Below are 22,709 nucleotides of genomic sequence, written 5' to 3'. Positions count from 1 at the left end.
TTAGATGATTCATTTAACAGTCAACTAATCTGTGCTACTCTGATGCACCTCAACATAAACAGTACTACTAACATTAATACTGCTAATTGTACTATTGCTGCTAATAATAAACCAGTACACTGCATGTTTAGCTGAAGGATCATTGCTCACCTGGGGATGTCATCATCTCCCATCATGCCATGCAGAACGGGAGAAAACCGACTAGGTGAGGTTGGAGTGAGAGCTTGTGGGTAATCCGACCCGAGATAGTTGGGGTGGCTGAGTTCAGTGTCCATATGGGAATATGCTGGAAAAGTGCACACAAAACAAATAGAGGTGTAATATACAGTTTTCCCACTTAATAAATGTGATGTTGTTTTAAAACCTCTTTGTAATCCTCTCATGAAAACCTATTGCAAAAAGAGTATTACTTTTATTACCGGGGCATACTTTCATCAAGGCATATTTAGGTCAAGGAGAATTCTTGTGGTTTTTATGAGGCTAATAGTTAAAAACAAAAAACAAAACCTGTTACACCTCAGCTCTGAATATTCACAGAACTCCCACTGCCGTCTCTAGTGAGTTAGAAGAACACGTTATTCCATCTGCTCTCCTTTTGACTGCTGTTTCAAGTCTGAAGAAAAATCTCTCCCTTTTGTGGGTGTGTATTCTTGGAAATACATGAACTCAAAGGCAGGACATTTGGTGAGAACATTTTCTGGTGGGATTTTTCACTAGCCATACTTCACATAAGTGTAGATTCTTTCGCGGGGGCTTACTGCTCGTGAGGTCCGGAGGGTTGTAAGAGTTGGTCAGAAACAGGTTGTTGGGCTTGGCCACCCTGAGGTACACCACCTCGGCTGTGTTCTTCAGAGCCCCTACCGCATCCTCATGCATCACATCCTCAAGACACACGTTGTTCACCTGATTATTCAAGCAGGGAAAACACAATCGGGATCAACAACTGCAAACTGCAAGGCTCAGTGTGAAAGAGTGACTAGAGATGACACTGGACCCCCTAATCACACACTGATACATTTTAGTCACTGCAGAGTAACCTACAAAGGGGGCTTATGCTTAGACAACACCAAAAGATCACATTTACATAGACATTTTGTGGCTAAATGCTAAATTTCATCATTTTAGTGATGGTACATTTTTTTCTTATTAATGCTAGAGCATTTAGCTTAAACTGATTTGTTATAGAGTTGTACCAGTACAAGTATCGTAAATGCCAAAATTCTGGTATCAGTTCGGCGAGTACATAAGTCTACAAACCGATTGATGCCATTTAATTTAACCCTGAAAAAAAATACTTAAAAGTAGTTTATTAATGTTCTTTTTATGCCCTAACTGACTGTAAAACTATAGAATAACACGAAGTTATGTGACATTCAATGTAATTGTTCATGTTTAACCTGGTGGTATTGATGAGCTAAGGCAAAAAATATAACAAAGGGTCCCCTCTGGATTGGAAGCCCCTGAAAGGTAATATGCAAATGTACACCCTTAACTAAGTCTGTGTGTTAAGGTTACACAAAAAAGCATTATGACATATGACCTAATACAGCGTTGATATAATGTATTTTGAAAAGATTCCTAATGAACAGAGGCATGTTGCCGTATCCCATTTAGAAGGGAAATATTTGCCCGGACACCATTTAGTAGAAACCAAGCACCATTTTGAAGTTTCTGGTTTTGAGCTTGCATCAGCTGCTACATTACAGTCTCTCTGTTCTCCAGCAGATGGCAGCAATGCTTCTTGAGAATCATTGTGGCAACCCTCCAGTTAAACATTTAGCCCATCCTACACAGTTATTAACATATTAATGACAGTAATTCCAGGCCATGAAAATTACAGCTGCAATTTATCTTGGCTCTTGTTACATCAATGCTGCTTATACACAAATGTGTGAGTGTGCATGTTTGTAAATGTGTGTCTGTGTGCTTAAAAGGTGAGAAGCGAAGGTTTTTTTTTTAAAGAGAGAACGCGTCACATTTGCGGCCAGGCAAGGGCTGCAATTTGACGTCCTGTCCGTTTGAAACAGAGGCGTAATATTCCTCCTTTCCCCAAAGATGGCCTTCTGGGATAGGCGTTAACATGTGACGTGTCGTGAAGCACAAAGTTGGGCATACAGTGATGTAAGACATATGCGTAGGAAGAAGTAAGCCCTGTGATCTGATAATTCACAAATTTCTCTGCCGCAAATTTCACAGGCTTTCCAGTTGCACATCGCACCGGTCGATATTTTGCTGTGATCAGCTGTTTTCTGTGGGTCGCACAACAGTTCCGTCATCGACACCTCCGCCCAAGTCACGCCCTTGCTGCCAGGCCGCATCAACTCTATTTACATGGAAATCGAGCCTCCAATAAGTGTAGGGTCCGAGTCGTCACATTAGGGTGCTAAATCAGGCCAGCAATACCTCGGTGTGTCTGAATTTGCAGACCAGGCCGCAAAAAAGGCAGCCAAATTACCGTGTTACTGTCAGTGTAAAAAAACCTAGTGACGTGTGGGCATATAGGCTGTCTCTCCATGCTAGTAGTTATTCCATATGAATGACCAACCGCTAAGATCTTGTCCCCGATCTGCAGACGCCCATCTTTATGAGCCGCACCGCCTTCAATGATCTTGGTGACATAGATGCTGTTATCTCCTGGTATGTGCTGGTTTCCCACCCCTCCAGCAATGCTGAAACCTAATCCTGAGAAAAGTGAGCGATGAGAGAAGCAGTTAGGAGCAAAGAAGGTATGGGTTAACACAGAGCAGATTTGCTAAATCCTAAGGGCACAGCTTAGCTGGGTATAAAGAATCCTTAAACCCACACAAAAGCACCGATGCTGTACATCATTAGTCCACACTTCCACATACCTTTAGGCCCTTTGATGAGTTTGATTTCAGTGACTTTCTCTGCTGCTGGTTTTCTGCGGAGAACATATAGGCGGACGATAGCACCTGCCTCCTTAAGGGCCTCCACAGCTTGGCTATGTGTCACCTCCCTCACATCGACATCATTCACAAATAGGATGCAGTCGTTCACACTAAGAAACAGAGAAATTTAGAGAGAGAGAGAGAGAGAGAGAGGGAGGGGAAATACACAATGAGTCTTTGTTTTGGTGAGGAAATCAGGTGTAATCGGCCACCAGACGAGGTCAGGAGCAGTTGGTCTCCACTTATAGCTGTGTTGGGAATCCAGTTTCACCACAGACATCTGGCCCTTTCCCCCTAATATTCAATATTATATCAATATCTCAATATTCAAAATGAACGAGGGTAAAACCCCTTCCACTATTGATCTATCACAGGGGTTAGCTGCTATGTAACTCTCTTTGCGTTAACTCTTCGTGAAAACGAAGAAGGGGTTGATATGTGAAGTGCGACTGACAGCCCGAGTGCAGAAGAGAAGCTGGTTTTCAAGCAAAAAGATTTTTGATGAAATAGCTATTTTCAGACGCACACATTCTTCTCCAAGGGCGGAAAAACTCTACTTATCACAATTCCATTCATGTGTTCAAAATCAATTTTTACGGCCATGAATATTAAAGGGTGTAAAATTGTGTAAGACTGAAATAACGCTTGAGGGCTGCAAGAAATGAAGCTTAGCGAGAGTTCAGTCAAGCAGACTTTCTTAATGCTTGCTCTGTTTATTTACATTCCCCTCCCTCTCTCCCTCTCTCTCTCCCTCTCTCTCTCTCTCTCTCTCTCTCTGCCTTCTCCCGCCTCCAACCCAATAACTTGACTGAGGGCATTCACTCTTCAGTTCAACCAATCAGATTTTGCTTCAACCTCTGTGAGCCAATCATCTCGTTGCTGTCAAACTTTCAAACAGCTTCTTTGCCATTTTTCTCTGTGACCTATTCCCCTCCAGATTTCATCACAATCACCACTTCCTCTAAGCTCATCGTAAGTCCTGCTCCATCACGTCCATTTAGATTTTCAGCCCTTCACCACCACCAGTGTCCAGACTCATCAGGGGAATATTACTGTACAGTTCATGGCATGAACGTTGAATGTTGATACTAGGATGGGGTCTAATCGCCAAAGACTCCACATATTTCTTCCAACATTCTCTATTGTTAAATAAAATAACTGAATAAAATAACGGAATTACTGAAGTCTCACTTTCAAGTTAAGTAATTCTCACCATTCTGGCATGTCTCACAGCGTTTTCCTCCTAAGTCCCACCCTCTTCCCTCTGCCTGACCTCTGGCGCTCCCTCCTCCTCTGACACAAACATTAATAGAGAAATGTGTGAACTGCCTGTGAGCGTAACCGAACTTAGCATCGTTGGAAGTCCGAAACTACGGATTTCCCACGGCACTTGAACGCAGCATGAGCAGCGCAGGTGAAACAGAGCGATGATGACAGGCAGGTAGCTTGGTCAGACTTAAATATATGAGAATAGAATATTATATATATATTTTTGAGTTTCAACACCTTGTGGATTTCTTTCACATTTTAGTGTGCTATACGCTTATTAGGAACATTTTAAGATTACAAAAGAAAAGTGTAAAAATGCCAGAAAGGTAAGAATTGATTTAAATCTCTTCTAACTGAAGTGGGATTCATCACCAAAGCCGACTCATGCTGCTGACATCTTCATACAAAGGATTTTCCACTGACAAAGTCTGAGTTGCATGTTGTTTGTGAAGCAATATTATAATTATATATATATATTTTTTTTTCTTCTGTATGTAGAGAAGAGCACATTATTATCTTACAATAACACGCTGGCAGTTCTAATGCAACGCCACCATGTTCTGTAGCTCTGTGCTCATAAGGATTTACATACAATTTATGTACATACTGTTTAAACTGTTCCAAACCAGCACTATTACACCTCAGTTTCATAAACATCAAAACCAGTTCTTCATAGGCTACTGACTTTCAAAGATTTTTCTAATTGATTCATAGAAGCCACTGATTAATTTAATGTGTCAAATAGAGAATTCAAACCATCTGAAAGCACCAAATGCAGGTTTTTTTATTTCTTATGTTGCTAGGAGTAGTAAAGTTAAAGTATTTTTCTTGGGATATTTTAGATATGTTGCTCATAGCAGACAGTAAAGGCCAAGAAAAATAACAATGCATTCAGGCAAATATAGGCGATCTCTCCAGGCCTGCTTTACACTCTGAAGTCATTCCAGATGGACGTTTATAGGTCGACTGTAAAGAGAAGGACAAGGAGGACGCCTCTGCACATGGCTGATTTATTACAGTTGCTGTCATGTGCTTAACCGAGGTTCTCTTTTGACGTTTATACATGCTGTGTATAAATGTTGTGTAAAAATGCACATGTACTGATGCACACCAAGTTTTATACTGTAAACCACAAATAAAATTAGCAGCGCTATTCACTTTTTGTTCGCATAAACAGTAAGATAATTACACAGCCTTTCGCTGTGATTTTATTTCTTTCATGTTCTGCAGAGAGGGTGACCTTCTTCCATCAAGTTTCCCCTCAGCACTCGTAACAAAAATACGACCACACTTTACGTGGACTTCACAATGTCTTAGAAGGCTGAACAATCTCTGGAGGGTTGTCACTGCCTCCCACCATGTTTTCACAGATGCAATAAAAAAAAAACACATTGCCAGTTTTTCGAAGTCCGTTAATCAAATATGGTTTTAACAACAATTAATCAAAATTTAAAACGGTAATAGTAACAGTCAAGAATTATACCGAAGTTTATCATTAAACTGGTATACAACTGTAAAAGCAAGGGAAATTGTTGAAAGACCTATAAAAGTAGTAGAGGATATTAGTTGAGTAGAGGCATTCAGGTCTGAGATTAAAAGGGCAGGTCTTCTCTAATGTGACTATGATGCTGAACAGGCTTGACGGTCAATAGGCTGTAGTTCTGTGGTGCAATACTTTGGACTTAAAGCTGAGGAGTAAGGCTCTACTTTGTCTGTTTTCTCGTCTCTAAGTGTGCTTGCTGGTAGTGAGTGACTGGCAGTCTGAATCAGTGAATTCAGAAGAAAAGGTACAGGGAAGAGGAGAGAAAAGGCAGGGTAAATGGGGGCAGTAGAGCAGCATTTCTTTCATACTGAAAACCGAAGTCGGCCTGATGGGCCCGTGGGCTTTTTTCTCGAAGTCCAGCTTTGTGTTTGCTGTAGCTTAGATGTGTGTGGTTTTACCTCAGCCGTCCGTCCTGAGCTGCGGCTCCTCCAGGTATGATTTTGGTGATGAAGATGCTGGGGTCGTCGCCCACATGAGGGTTGTCTGTTCCCCCTGCTATGCTGAAGCCCAGGCCTGAGTTACCCTGCAGTAGCAATTAGCAAAACAAAAAAACAACACATTTTTATCAACATTAGGGGCATTTGACTGTGGCATTAGAGATCGGAGACAGTAGTCAAACTATCTTTGTCAACTGTATGTATGTATGTAAATAAATGTCTACAATTTTAAAGATCATTCTCTCAGACTCACTCTCTCCAGTGTGATCTCCTCATATTCGATTTCGCCTTCTGTCCCATTCACCTGCCGGAAAGGGATGTTAGTTTATAGTGTAATTGTAAGAAAATCAACAATTCTATAAATAAAGTAAAAGAAAAATAAGTGTGAATCCTAAGGTCAGCTAATGTTGATTGAGCATTTTCTGATTCTGCTTGGGGGCTCTTCCCCTCAGCTCCTGAACACAGCATTACCAGCACCAACTAATGACAGCATTTCTAAACCAGAAGTTCTGTCCACTAAATTTGATCCAGAGTCGTCCTGCTCCTCTTTGACATCCTGATGTGTGGACCAGTGGGGTACCTGGTTGAAAATAGCAACACTGTTCTTCTTGTCTAATTTGCCTTCTGGCTGATCAGCTCAGCCACGCACCAGTTTTACCTCTGCAATTAAACAAATCCCAGAGGAAGATGGAATTTAAAGAACTTCAGACTTCACTGTTTTGTTATCTGACCTAGAAAACAACTTTTCTTAGTGCTGTAGTGATGCAAAAAATACTGGTCTTTGGTGGGAGGCTTTTCTCTGAGAAGCCTTGTTCTCTAATCCCTCACAATTCATGACAATATGTTGAACGTAATCCACTGATTTCCTTTCAGAAAGGACATCATTAAAAAAAAAAACTTTAAATCTAATTAAGTCATGTCGCTGTTCTGTCTAATGTATAGGAGACAGAGAAACATCATTTTAATTAAAAAGGGGAAAAATTAATTACTTTTATCATTCAGATGAAAACAATGCGCAGAGACCTACCTGGATGCTGGGAAAGGAATGGCATTACTCATAAAACGGACTGAATATGAAGGTAGTTGAGTTGAGCCTAACATAACAATACAATAAAGGGAAGATTACACATAATCCTTACATATGGGGAGCCATCAAGTGTGTCAGTGTTCACCACCACTGGAGGAGTATTTCCCTGGAGGCAGAGAGAGAAGACACATTATTAAGAAATAATGGCAGAATCTCTGGTTGAGGAGGCTCCTGGATGAGCTCCCGGTATATCCCTGAAACCTACGGTAACAGCCAAGACTGATGGCCATTTTAGCTCTTAGCGATAACACAGCTCTCATTTTACTACAGTTGTCACTCTGAGGGATAGAGAGCACTGCTCGAGAGCATTTGTAATTATCACTAGGGTTGTGAAATTCCAGGAATTTTTCAAGTTGGAAAGTTTCCATGGGAATTAACAGGACTTTTTGGGAATTAGTAGGAATTTATGTAAATAAACTTGAATAATAATAATAATAATTGAATATACTTGGGGAAAATATACATTTAAGCATAATCCTGACTTAAACAAACAGATTTCATGCAAGAACACTTGAGAATATCTAATCACATGCACATAGCAAACTACTTACACATAGACAGATGACTTCTATAACTCTGGACAATTAAGTCCACATTTTTGTACATAAAGTGCAGTTCTGATGATGATATGGGGTAAATAAATTTGATGTATGGTATCGTTGTCAATTTAGGATATTTTCAACATTCCCCAGCTTAACTTCCTATGGAAATTTACCGAATACTTTCCACCCATTTGCAACCCTAATTATCACAGAAATAATTTTGATCACTTGGTCTTCTGTTTTTCTAGGTTGAGTTTCAGCATAGCTTGTGTGTAAATGGCTATCTAGTGAAAACTGTGGACGTGGACATCTGCCTCCCGCCTACCAGTCGTTTCATAACAAACCTCTCAAGACAGCAAGTCAATGAGAGGCCAGGATTTTTGGCATTTATGTGCTTTGGGTTTACCTCCTGGGACTCTTCTGTCAGCTCATCTAAAGGGTGAAAGTTAACCGCGACACACTATTTTTATTCCTCTACTTTTTTCATCCCTTTATTCTCCTTCTTTCATGCTTTTTAAATGTTTATTTTTTTTACAAGGATTCACTCTCATCATCAAGGTATCTGATGTTGGAAGATGTAAAAATGTACAGTGCTCTTTGGAGAACACAGTCTGACTCCCCATCTTAACTGCTGTGTTTATTTCTGTCATTGTTCTGTACCACGCTGATTAGCATGGGAGAGACGCTGTGCATCTGAAGTGCTTACAGAACAGCAAACAGCAGCATAAAATCAGCCCGCTGACCTTCACAGGCCTGACAGCTCTGACACACACAAACAGCTACACAACCAAACAGAACACTGTTACTGAGCTTTTACTAAAAACAATTTCACATTCTTACCCAGTGATCTTTATGTGATGCAATGGGATGCTATTTTAAAGATGAAATGCTTCTAATTATTTTCATTATATACCTAGCTAACCCAGCTGTGTTTAACAGGTGACACAACACCACCATCATATTCATCAAATTCCTTTCCTCATTATTAATCAAGTTAAATGAAACTAAATATAGCTGCGAATATCAAGAAGAAATAGTCATCCACATGAGGTAAAGACACAAAACTCTCCCCTAGCCCTCCACAAAACGCCACAGCTCAGCTTTAACTGCACACTGTTCGATTATAACCATGCCTTTGCAGAGCTTCACCATGTAGCTGTGTCCAACTGGCTGTGCTGCTGAACATTACGTCAAATTCGTCCTTATCTAGAGACAGAAATAATGAGTATAGCCAGCAGAAATCTAAGCCCAGTGCAGGCAGTTTCCCCCGCGGGGATTTTGACAGAGCCCTCTCTCCGCTCTGTCAAGTCGTTCAACGTCGCGGTTGTTAGGATTTATAGTGTTTGGCTGCTCTTGCCCACCTATATTTTAGCACCACCTATTCAGCGAACCCGTCCTCTGCCATGTCTGCACAGGCAGCACCACCATCCATTCCACAGACCTTTACCTCTTGATGGATAAAGTGCCAGAATATGCATATTCAAAGACAAATTAAATTCATTTATCTTTTTCTTGTTACATGATACCCAGATTTTATAGCGTGATGTGTGATTTTATCATTTCCTAAATACAATTATATATACAAATATTCTAACAAGAAAAGCAAGCAAAATAGTGAAGCAGTGTGTTTAAATCAATTTCTTTTTCAATTTAGGGTTGAGATAGGTTTTGAATATTTAGCACTGTGTAAACCAAAAGCCTCAGGGTCTGTTAAAGATGTAGCTACATACCATACACACTCCTAAATATGTGCATCACAAGACTTTCAGGAGATCTAATCAATTGCCACTGCTCTGTGCACGTGTGCCTGCATACGTGCACCATTGTCAGAGAGGCTCATGAACCATTCTGTGCACGCTCACACCTCTCAGTCTGATGGACATTTTTAGTCGAATCAGGTAAAATAACGCCAATAATAACGACATTCACCTGTTTAGTTCAGCCTAAGGATATTTACTGTCTTTGCCTTTCCTGTTGGGATTAAGTGTGCAAAGAATACTTCAGTATCATCAGAGAGGAGGATGTCACATGTGAGCTGGCACTGGATGCAAATCTAAGGTTGCATTAGCAAAGCTTTAACCCTGCAGCTGGAAAGCCTTTAACACGTAAATGCCATCTGGTCAATGATCAAGATAATGACCTCTATTGGAATACGCAAAGTCAAACTATGAATTGATATGTTTGATGAAGACAATGGATTTTTTGAGAGCTACAATTAAACAGGCAAGCAATATGGTCATTACACAGTTTTAGGGTGTATCTAAACAGCTGCTCAGACAGATAACAGTCCCAAATACCCCAGACTGACCAGTACCTTAAGGGTGTTCAAGGCTGTTAATGAAATGGAGATGAGAAGACAAGACTTCGTCATGATTATCCTAGCCAAAATAATTGCAATTCATGATATTACATTCTATAACCCTTGCAGGCGACCAAACTGAGACTTCAGCCATGGGGACAGGTTTAGGATTGTGGAATGACTAAAAAGGTGTGGGCTCCCCCTTGTGGCAATTCAAAAATAAATCAGGAAATCAATATACTGTATGTGAGGGCTGGAACCGAATATTTGACTATCCCGTTTTCAATTTTGGAATTCGGATATTCATTTTGAAGAATGACAGAATCCCTAAAAAGGAATGCCTGTTTCCATTTCAGCTCAGTGAGAGAGTCTTTTTTGTGTTTTATTCTCTTTTACATTTGCTTTCCTCTCATCTCCACATGCAGGGGCTAGGTGTGCGGCGGGCAGCTGCAGGAGCAATTCAGCAGTTGGCTAACTTGCTGTTCTCATGACCAATATTAGCTGGTCTGTCCAACAATGTTTAAAAATGTCAAAAAACGTGCGTGTAGGCTGAAATTCATCTTGGTGTTCTGAGTTAAAGAAGTCTAAATGGCAGCTAGGCTAATTTATACGGTTTAAACACTGAAACGCCGCAGCACTGTGCCATCCATCTCAGCCAAGAAGGGGGAAGTGTCTGGCTTAGTAAAGTCACAACCATGTATGTAGTTGTCTGTATGGTTAAACTGTAGCAGCCTGGTGTTGTTTTGAGGTGATTTAATGAAGATGAAGACCGCCAACGGCCGCACATAATATCAATGTGCTCAGGCACAGTGCTGGTTGGCTGGCTCTTTCCCGATTCATGCTCCAAAGCTCAAAAAACAGCATTTGGGTCAGCCCACGTTTTTTTCACCTGTGAGGATATTCACGATTATACTGATAATGGAAATTCACCAGGTTCATTTTATTGTGAGTGTTTTAAATTGCCATCCACAATGAAATAGTACATAGTCCCATACATGTAGCTGTAGGCTGGTGAATTAGCTGCCTCTGTGCTTGTGTTGTTGTGACAGAAGTAAATTTGAACATCACATTCTGAACATTGCTCACTTACTAGCTCCTAATTAAATCCCATGTATATCTGTAGAGTGCAGGAAAATGTGGTAGCATAGTTGTATATATGTATGTGGGTTATGCTGTTTAGTGGTGACCCTGTTTATTGAAATATTGAATGGAAGAAACTGCATCTTCAGGTCATAAGAGGAGGACTCACAAACATCTCAAACATCACACACACACACACACACACACACACACATACACTCAAGATTTGATTCACTGTGCCATAACCATAGCAGCCATAGCCTTCTATCTGATAAATCAAACAAAGCCTTGGTACCATCATAACAACATAATCAGACATACTCTTGGAGCACTCTGAGCGGGTAAGCAAAATGGCATTTTCATTAAGATTTCTCAAATATATTAAATTACATTGTAAAAAAAAAAAAAAAAAAGAGTAAACATGTTTAAAAACATGCCTACCATCTTATGATGTCGATGTTTCTTGGCTTTCCGTACATTGTTGAGGAACCGGCTGCCCATCTTTTTGGCATACCACACGGACATGAACATTCTGCTTCGGTGCCAAAATATTTAAATTGTGGCTGAGACTGGGAGCAAACCCCGCTCACCTCCCAAAATGACATAGACACCCGCCGTAGCTAGAAGAGTTTGAGTGTGCTCTAGAAGTATCTGCTTTTAACAATACCACGAATGCATCATTGCAAAGCAAGCAATCAGGTCTAGGCCCTGCCATAACAGTTAATCTGAAACCTCAGAGCTTCCAGATCTATTTTAACTTAACACATGCCCTTTTAGCTTTGTTTTCCATTCAGTCGAAATAATACCAACGGTAGCTGTGGATAAAGGATGCACCTTGTTATACGATTTTAAAATCCCAGATCACAGAAAAAGCACAGCCCAATTAGTGTCTTCCTCTTGCTGAGACGGTGCTGGAAGCCCAGTAACATCCTCCAACACAAGGCTCGAGTTATAAAAATGACTCATCGCTGAGATGGCTCGTTATTATCTTATACACAATCGTCCTGTCTTCAGAAATCACCCATCCAGAGTTAAAAAAAAAACAAGCATTTACAAACGGATCCTTCCAGTCTTTGTCATCCGTGGCAGTGGACTGCGATAGCGGTGCCTCCCTGCTACTGGTCTGTGCTCAGCGAGAATGCAGTTCATATTTTCTGCTGCTACTGTACTGTACCCCTCCCATCCCCGCTGCTCAGGGAAAGGAGCGAGCAGGAAAGTTTGATGGCAATTACTTAGCTGTCTCTCTGTATAATGTTGACGGTGGTGATGTGAAAGGGGGGAGGAATTATACTTTGGCTGAACTTAGAAGGACAGGCAGCTCAGACCGGCCTGACTCGTCCTAGGGAGCACTTGAAAACTGAGAGCGGGCTGGAGGCCTGTAAGCCCAGTTCTGCAGTCATTCAATCAGTCCTAGTGGTGGCAGCAACAGTGGAAAAATGTAGCTTGACATCAGACCATTTTAGTTTGTCTCTTGTGTTTTTCTTGTTCCGTTTTCAGTTTTTGCAAGGATCAAAAATCATTGCAAATATTTGCCAGCAACTTCCTCATCTCTTCAAAATCCAGCATCTTTAGGCAAATCAATCTAAGACCTCCATAAAGGCTGTCAGCATCACAGTTCTGCTCAAGCCCCTTCTGCTGCTAATGATTTCAGCACCATGGACAGCAAAACACCAGAGGGAGGGTAAAAAATAGGACAGGATGTTTTAAAAGGAAATGACATGTAAGCATGCCATATTTTTATATTTCTCGAATAAATTATTAACTGGCAGATGTAGCCTTACAAAGGCACGCAAATACTTACAGAAATAAGTGTAACATTCTCATTTAAATCCCCATCTTTTATTTAACAGCTCGAGCTTTTGAAAGACAGATGGATCGACAGGCACGTAATATATATACGCGCACATGCACACACACACGCACACTCACACACACAAACACACACACACACCCACACACACACACACACACACACACACACATAGGCAGACTTATGTAAGGACATGCTGAAGGACAAGCTGTCAGCTGACATTCTCATTTTGTTAAATAGAATTCCTCCATACCTATCTAATTTTCTCACCCTTCCAATTGCAAGGCCCTCTCTATCTGTCTTACTCTGCCATTCAGCATGAACAGCTCTCTCTTCCTCTCTATGAATGCATACCCCCCCCCCCCCCCCCCCCTTCTCTCTCCCCTCTCCTTCCCAAAGGACCTGAGCTGCTACTGCACTATAATTACACCGAAGCTGCTGGGACATATTTAAACATTTATTAAAGAAAAGTATGGAGGACGGAGAAAATGAAGATATAAACCAGATACCAACCAGACGAGTGCAGAGCAGAGGGGCTTTGGAGGAAACACTACAGAAAACAGTAATTGAATCCTTACTTTAAACACGATTGCATCATTTTTACGAAGTGTTATACTCATCTTACAGGAGTTGACTGTTTTTGTCTTAAGAGGATTGTGTGAAGAGCATCGTGTATGGGAACAGTTCTGTGGTTACAGCAGAGAGAAAGTGATGTGCAACCGTTTTCATTAGAAGAGACAGTGTGACATAAACTGGGCAGAGGGGGTCTTCAGTATGCACTTTATGCCTGCAGATTCTCACTCCCTGCTCCTCAGGTGAAGGATAAATGGCAAATGTGTGTGAAAGACAGTTCTCACAAGACTATTGGGACGGATCTTTCTCAGTGAATAAAGCCAAAGGTAGAATGTTATGAAAAGAGACGGAGAATGTAGTTAACATGCGAGTAAACCTAATCTGAAACATAGAGAATGAGTGGAATTCTAAAGACATAGATTGGTTTGGGGGTAATTGTGGTGTTTTTCCCTGCTTCTTCACATGCATTCAGGGATGCCTTCTTTTATGTCTGTACGGGAAGTTTGAAGGTACCTTGATTGAATGCTGAATTCCTTCAAGCTTAGCTCAATATTTAGATGCCTGTGGGGCTCACTGCAAAGGCAGGGAAATACCCTTACTGCAACACTAAAAGTTTAAATTTTTAGCCTTTCCCTAATATAATTTTTGGACATAAATCGTTTCTGTGTTATATATTGTGTACAATGTGGTATACTGTATAAAAGCACTTATTTGGTTCATGTGTTTGCTGTTGGATAGAACAGGAACTCTCAATGTAATCACAGCAGCAAGTAAAATACTCCTCACAACAATGTATGTAGCCCCTCAGTAAAAGGGGGACACGGTACAGCAGACTTTTAGTGTCATATAGAGTAGAAGAGGTATAAAGATCCATTAATATGAGCACAGATCGATATCAAAAGTTCCGTGCAGTGTGAAAAAAAAATAATTTCTAATTACATTATGCCCCAAGGAAAAAAAAAAGATGTCATTTGAAGCTAAAGCACCTCTTCGCTAAATCATGTACATAACCCAAAGACCTCCTCTTACTTTGCCAAACCATTGCAGTGCTTCCGGAGACAATCCTACCCATAAATCAATGGGGCCTGGAGTGGTACTGGCAACCCCCACACCATTAAAGCAATAAAGAGACAGACTGACGACACCACCCACACATCAATGACAAGCGCATGGGCTCTACACCAGCTGCAAAGACATGCACACACACACACACACACACACACACACACACACACACACACACACACACACACAGGCATTACTGCAATGCATCTTGGAGACAGAGCGTACTTTACCAACCAGTGTAGAAAAGTGAATGCACGCATACGCAGATTGAAGTACGTCTGCGAATGCATTAGGGAATGTATACAGACCCTTTTTCTTACTGATGACTTAATGCTGAAGGGTGTGCAGAATGCTCCATATGTTAAACAGTTTAATTATAAGCAGGCACTTTTAGTCCGGGGTGCATTCAAGGTCCGCATGAGCAGACAAATATGAGAAATGATCCATAGTTACAAGAGTAACCACTTGTCCAATGGAGACAGAGACTGAATGCCTGATTTTACAGCCCACTCCTTCTTATTATCCCATCTTTTCCCTTTTTAAAGTAGTTTTGTTTACACTTCTAACTACATTTTGTGTTTGACTTGTGTTTATAAATGATGATATACTTGTTGTGTCAGGTAGGAGGGAATAACTAATGCGACTTTAGTATGAATTCCTTGCCTTGCAAGACAGACAAAAGCATTGGCGCATGAGGTTAATGCAACCTGTCTGATCATAAAACAATTTTATTGAGAAAGCAGCATAGCCATCTTTCCAAGGTTATGAAAGTCACTCTGTATAGTCCAACACTGACACCTACAGGTTTCAGTCTGTTCTGCAAACAGATTACATCTATCTATCTATCTGTGGATCTATCTGTCTATCTATCTATCTGTGGATCTATCTGTCTATCTATCTATCTATCTATCTATCTATCTATCTATCGATCTATCTATCTATCTATCTATCTATCTATCTATCTATCTATCTATCTATCTATCTATCTATCTATCTATCTATCCATCCATCCATCCTCTCATGCTATTTGACAGCTTCAACATCATCTTTGCTCATGTCTCACAGCATCATGGGTATTTTCTCATTGGTTTGCATATTTCAGGATAGGTTTTTAGTGTGTGCATAATCCAGCCTGAGAAACTGATTTGAGAGAAATATGCTGGCAAAATCATGAAAACGTGTGTTCATTAGGAGTAAAAATGTGAACTCATTGTTAGAACGTAATGGAAGCACAACATTTAAAAAACGTTTCAGTTCCAGTCATTGGATTTCAGGTGCCGAAAAATAGTCACTGACTACAAGCGGAACAATTAAGGAGATTTGAGTAACAATGAGTACAGATACACTGATACAATCAGAAAATAGATGAGCTCATACTCTGGCAGTACAGTTAAAATGGCGTTGAACAGGACAGCTGTCTATCTGCAATCAGACAGCCTGAACATCGAGTGACACCGAATCCAGCAAAGACAGGAAATGCGGACACAAATCAGACTGATGATGATGACTGATGATGATACGGTAACTTTCAGGGTGACGGAGCAGCTCAGGCAGCTTACCAGCGTGGAAACTGCAGAGGTGTACATTGGAGTGTGTCCCGTAGACATCAACACAGGCTGCAAAACAACAGAAGGGAGAGGGGTAATTGTTCAGGGCATGCGGATGGGTAAAGGGGAAGAACAGAACGCTTTGTTCTTTTGATTCCCCCCCTTCATTTATCAGAGGGAAAGCTGATCAGTACATTATATGACACACTCACATGTTCACAGCAAAGGTCAAACAAAACCGGATAACCAGGACTTGATACATATATGAATATTGATACTAAAGTATATTATTGATCAAATCTAACATAAGCTTACAAGATCCTTTGAAAATGTTATACATGCCACATACAAAAACACATGGAACTTTCAGCAGTGCGTCATATAGAAAGCATAATAGTACAGACACTCAGGGAAGACACAAACTGGGTCTCTCCCCACCTATAGAGACGACTAAGGCTTTTTTTTTGTCCAATCATCAATTAGTTGATTTATTGACAGACCTGTAAAACTATTTCTCCACTAAGGATCATGCAAAAGCACCACTTAAAACTTGTGTTTACCAGAGACGAATGACATATGTTCCTATGTGTCTTAGGAATAAGTTATTCAGCACAAAAAAAGCATAAAAAATGTCTAATCTATAAAATAAATCTTAGTCGACTAGGACCAAAACGTCATCCAAAATACATGGGGAACAGACATGCAGTGTACGTAGGTGTGATGCTGTAGGTTTTTTTTTTAATACCTAGTCTCAGTAGCGTGTGGCTGCTACCAGCTTAACTGTGTGTATATTGAGTTTTGCTAAGTAAAAATACAGTTGGTTCTGCAGGGTTTGGAAGCTTGGCTGTCGCACATTGCCATCTGGTACAATAAGGTATTGTATTGTTTTTTTTTACACAATTCTATGTAGTTTTTATCTGTTGGAGGGCTGCGTAAACACTCGTAGAAAAAAAGAAAAAATAGACAAGCTGTAAAACAGCCCTTTCCCATTGCAGGCGACCTGACTAGCGACAAAATTCGCACTCATTCATTGTATATAGGAAGAAACTGATTTGCTGCACAAATCATGCTGGGATACCTGGTGAGTGGACTAAGCTGGTAGTGCCACGAAAAGAGCAAGGAATTCAAACGGCCACAAGCGACAGGGCAAACACAAGTTTAAATGAATTGGCTACATGCAGTGGGCGGGCAAAAAATTAAGTTTAGCCAAATGGCTTCTGCGTGGGTGGCTTCTGCGTGGGTGGCTTCTGCGTAGGTGGCTTCCTTGGTCCATGTAGCAAGTTCAAATGGATATAATGGACACACTCTGCTGCGAGCATACCGCGCCAGTCACACCGTGTACACACCCCATGTATTTTGGCTAAAACAGACACACCAATTGTGTATAAATCTATTTTTAAAACAAACAGTACATCAGTCATCAGTCAGAATTTTTACAGGAATTTAAATATATTCAGACCACTAAAACTTCCACAAAAATTATACAAACGATGCATTTGCATTATGTATTTCTCTGACTATGACAGAGTAAACTACAAAAAGACTGATAATAGAAGAGAAAAATAGAACATAACATACACTTGATGATACAGCACCTCTTTTCCCCCACCAGTCATGATGGACTAATAAACAGCTTAATCAGAATCAGTTAACTATTATAGAACAGTGGGATCGTTACACCTGTTAAAGCAGAATGGATTTTACCCTGCACAGCTGAAGCTGCTACTCCAAACAATGCACACTGTGCCTATGAATTTTACAAACAGCAGCAGTGCAGCATTTTCACATGTCAGGAGACACATTTCTTCCCACTGGAAAAGTTTTATATTGCAGCAAAGCCCGTCATTAAAGTATGAATGTTGGGACTGCTGTATTTGCTGATCCACGTAGGACTACCTGGGAGGTGGATTCATGCTGATTCTGATTTTTATAGATACAGTACTATATGTGCACCTCTCTTTCCGATTATAGGCATGAACTTCTATTAGTGGAAACATCTTGTTACGTAGTCATGTACATAAGTTATAATATGTCAACTTTGACATCGGACACGCAGCAGTCTGCTGGGTCAAAGTCCCGTGTTTGTTTGACCCATCCATCCACCTTGACTGACCTCCTCTCTACGCAGACTTTGATTAGAAACACATTTGTAGTATGTCAGAAAAAAACAAAAAACGTAATCCAGGAAAAAAACATGTTTCTCTCAACACTACATTGAGACTGTTATTCTTTGTAGACAGGGCTGCCCCGTGAAGACTAATCCGGTCAAATGGACAACCTTGTGCCAACTTCGTTAGCCTTTCCGCTGCCAACATCCAGACACACTCAGGGAGAGGAGTGCAGGAGGGGTTTGCACGGTGTGGAAAAGGGAAGGAGAAGCATGAAACTGATAAGGGATGTGCGGGTCAAACGTTCGAAATTGGGATTGATGCAAGCCAGGGTATCTACTGAAATTACTCATCACATCACGCAGTTATGAACAAACAGGGTCGCAAAAACAAAATGTCAAGACTGAGCTGCCATGAGGTCATCGTGACCATGTGTCAGGAAGCAATACTAGTGCAACACAGTGCGGATAAACCAGCAGTGTCCGTCATCATCATCATCAGATCACCGGCAACCTTACTCTCATCATCATAAACAATATTCAGCATATTATCCTCAAAATAAATAAACTATTACACTTATTACACGTGATTATACAGTAACTCATCATCACGTTCAAATGTTAATACTAACATGCCCCTCATGACATATCAGAATACAGCAGAATAAACACTATCCTCATGATCACTGACAAAAGGCTGAGTGGGAAAAAAACAAAATGGCTCCAGCCGTGTTTGTCCACAGCCATCCGTCAGCCTGGGTTTGAGTAACTAATATATAGTTACTCAGACAGTTATATATCTGGATTATTAGATTATTAAAGGATGCAGACCACTGCCATAGACTGATGCAAACAATTCACTTTGAACTGAGTGAGCCCAGACCTTTTATACTTCACAGTGCATTCACTTCTCCCTGAAGAGAAACACAAGACTTCATAAATAATGGCAGCATTCCAGAAATAGAAATAGGGCCAATCCTGGTTACCAAAAACACTGTGAACAACATCAACATGCTGCCTTTCATGTGATAGGGAAAATATCCTGCAGTTTGTTATTATTGCTATCATTTTACTTTTGCCCATCACTTCACATATTGCATGTTTTATAAGACAGTTTTGTATTTCACTCTAAAGTTTTAAGTGGTCGTACGGGTGCTTGAAATCCTTGAAAATGCTTGAATTTTAATGCTGTGTTTTCAAGATTTGAAAAGTACTTGAATTTTGGATATAGTACTTGAAAATGCTTGAAATTGTATCTGCAATTCTTTCAGAACAAATAGCTATCTTGTAGAAATACAATAAATCAGACCCTGAAATGAAAAACGTGAAATAATCATTTTCAGTATGTGTGTATTTGTATAAATATGTTATTTTACCACAGCTGTAACGAGCCAAAAAAGCATGCAAATGGACCTTTTGGCTACGTTCACATCGCAGGTCTTAATGCACAATTTTGATATATTTCTCAAATCCAATTTTTTGTTAGGCTGTTCACATTACATCTTTAAATGTGGCCTGTCTACGGATCGCTGTGTGAACAGCTCACCCTCCTGAAGTGACCCGCATGTGCAGTTGATCATTGATGACATCACGCCACAACAGTGTTTACGGAACTGAACATGGCAACGGCTACCGGTATTGTAGGACTTTATGGCTAAAACTTAACTTCACTATCCCTCCACTGGTCGCCTGCTTCTGTCCTCCATGTTTGTTTTGATTCTGTTCCTGGCTCCCGCCTGTGACACACTTTTTTTTTCAATCAACTTTATTTGTCATTAATTTACAAAACAGTGCAGCATGAAAGTCACATTAAATGCAACCTGGCTGTTCAGATTGTATTGTTCCGATACGTATCCGATTAAGTACCACGTTTACAAGTGGCCTAATTCTGATTTGAAAATGTCAGATTCAATGCGATCAGATATGGGTCACATATGAGCGAAAAAATCAGACTCAGGTCACTTGGCCTTTGAAAGTGCTTGAATTTGACCAGGGAAAAGATGTACGAACCCTGAGTTTTGGTTCAGTGTTATCTGCGGACATACTGAGCACCAGAATTTCCTTTTTGTGAATGGAGAAAATCTCCAAAGTGTCTGTTAGGAGGGATAACATGGGATGATTTGGGTTTATAAAAAACAGTGTATGTTTTTACACAAAAGTAATACCTAGAGCAGTTATATCTGGAGGGATGATATAAAGAAAATGTTTTTGCGGCCTAGTTTTAAACCAAGCATTCCTCCAGACAGAAGTGCTTTTGTGGTATAAAGACAACAAGGTAGCGAGGAACGAACCATCCTAGATTCTTAAAAGACCCTAGATCTGTCACTGTCAAAGACGTTCAAGCTTAGTTTGCGTTTTGGTGTTTCTCTGTGTCACATGGATCGCTTTGTGGATGAATGTAGTGCTTAAATTCTAGCATTCAGGCTAGTTACATGGTATGCTTGCCACACAGATAATATGACGTGCAGCAAAGGACTCCCGCTGGAATCCAAACGGGGTTGTTTGCGAATACAAGATAAAATATAGGAGTTTATGTAGTCTTCAAAGTGCATTCACATGTGGCTGGTACAAACAGGGAACACCATTTAAAGTCAACCGAATAGAATTATTGCAACAAACTGTAATAGTTTGACTAAAATAATAATGAGTAGTTATGAAATAAACAAAGGTGCATTGTGTCAGAAAAACTGCATCAAGTACAGGACAGCATGATACTGTACTTTAAGCATTCTCAGCCCACACAACACATTTGTTTTCAGTTCTAAATATGGTTTTATGTAATTATTTTATATGAATTCTTTCAATTAAATAACCTATGGCTGGTAGGTGGGTAAAATGAAATCAAGACTTGAGATAGGAGCTATAGGCCCAAAAGAAGTATGCTAGAAATAAACATGAAAAAGGAGCAAATTGAGGGTACAAAGTTGAGTTAACGCAACTGACTGATGATGAGTAGCAGCCAAAAGATTGTGTTGCAACCTCTTCAGCTTGGCTGCCTTGTACTGTAGTGAGGGTTCTGCTCCTTCCTTTATCACAGGGGGCTTGTACAAAAGCAGTCATCCGGCAAAATGCACTTTGTCCCCGGATTTCCATAAAATGCACTTGGAGTCAAGATAGTGATGGTCAAAGCTGTCAAGGACAACACAGACAGGTTGTACAGGCAGTAAAATGATTAACCCGTAAAGACATGACATTTACATCCTGCGGGGGAACTCGCGTCCTGTGCATTTTGATAAATCTACAACGTTAGATCAAGGTCGTTATCAATAATTCTCCTTATCAACCACACACTCTTATTATCAATACTGCAGGTCAATCCACACATTGTTTTCTGTTTGAATAAAATAAACAGTGTAGGATATTTTCCAAGACAACAAATCCTCTGAAAAGACCAAAACTGACGATGTTAATATTTCGTTTTGTCCAAATTCCCCTCCCCATTTCTGCCTCTCAGCCACAAGCCTATTTTTTTCTTTTCTCTTGAAACAGGTCACAAATACATAGTTACATGTATCAAAAATGTCTTTTAAGCTGGACTCTGTAGTTATTAGCAAACGTTATACAAACAAAAGTAAACAGTGCATTTGCTGGGGACTAACTTGTCATGGATTAATACACACTGTCGCCCTAGTGAGTATTTATGTCAGCAGGTTACGTGGGATTGACAGCAACTCAAAATAAACTGCAGGGTCCATGTTCATGATAATGACAGGACATGTCATGCGGTGCAATGCTGTGGCTCACTGATGTGTTTCTAATATTTTCTGGGCAAGAATGGAGGTCTAGGCACAGAAGAATAAGCTGTATCAGACTTCGGCTGCTTGGGCAGTGCTTGTTAAGGTTAGGGTTTGGGTTAGGATATGATACATTTATTGTTGGTGTTGGTCTTTTAATAGGATTTGTCAATATTACCAGCCTTATCTTTTAATAAAAAAATATCCGGGGACTGAAAGATAATCTTCTCACTTTCAATGTAATTATTACTTGGTGTAAAATAACAACTTCTCCTATATGTTAGAATAATATTTCCGGTATGTTAGCTCACAGATATTGACTTTCTATTCTCACAGGCCTCTGGGGAATGACTAAATGAGTCACTGAATGGATCTGAAACACTGCAGGGCACACATCAAATTTTTAAATTTCTTTTAAATGACCTCATAATGGTGGATTTTAAGGGAAAGGAGAAAGTCTCCGTCCCCATCACCGTAATAAAAGGTACACCCATCATCTGTGAATACTTACTGATCCCTTGGCATATGCTAGATGACAAACTCCACTGGGATGATGGGAATTAATCAAACCACCAAGAAAGGTCAAATAAGGATAGCACATTCTCCCTTTGTGAAAGAAAACAATTTCAGGTTTTTGCTTCTTTTTACTATTACTTTATCATGATGTCTGTGTACAAATGTCTCAACAGTTACAGTACATCATCCCT

The 22,709-nt window shown here is 40.3% G+C and overlaps 1 protein-coding gene across 1 annotated transcript in view; it reads right to left on the bottom strand.

Annotated features, from left to right (window-relative positions):
- The window catches only part of dlg4a (discs, large homolog 4a), a gene marked incomplete at its 5' end in the record, with an annotated part of 71,578 nt that overhangs the window by 8,397 nt on the left and 40,472 nt on the right, over positions 1-22,709 (bottom strand). The window contains 7 exons of the mRNA XM_083926690.1: positions 151-286; positions 759-903; positions 2,546-2,682; positions 2,850-3,019; positions 6,120-6,244; positions 6,412-6,462; positions 16,174-16,230. Coding sequence (XP_083782816.1) covers positions 151-286; positions 759-903; positions 2,546-2,682; positions 2,850-3,019; positions 6,120-6,244; positions 6,412-6,462; positions 16,174-16,230 — 821 coding nt within the window. The remainder of the gene's footprint in view (positions 1-150; positions 287-758; positions 904-2,545; positions 2,683-2,849; positions 3,020-6,119; positions 6,245-6,411; positions 6,463-16,173; positions 16,231-22,709) is intronic.

The sequence above is a fragment of the Echiichthys vipera genome (genome assembly GCF_963691815.1).
Source record: "Echiichthys vipera genome assembly, chromosome: 14".
Taxonomy (NCBI): domain Eukaryota; kingdom Metazoa; phylum Chordata; class Actinopteri; order Perciformes; family Trachinidae; genus Echiichthys; species Echiichthys vipera.
This window is presented reverse-complemented; position numbering and strand designations above follow the sequence as displayed.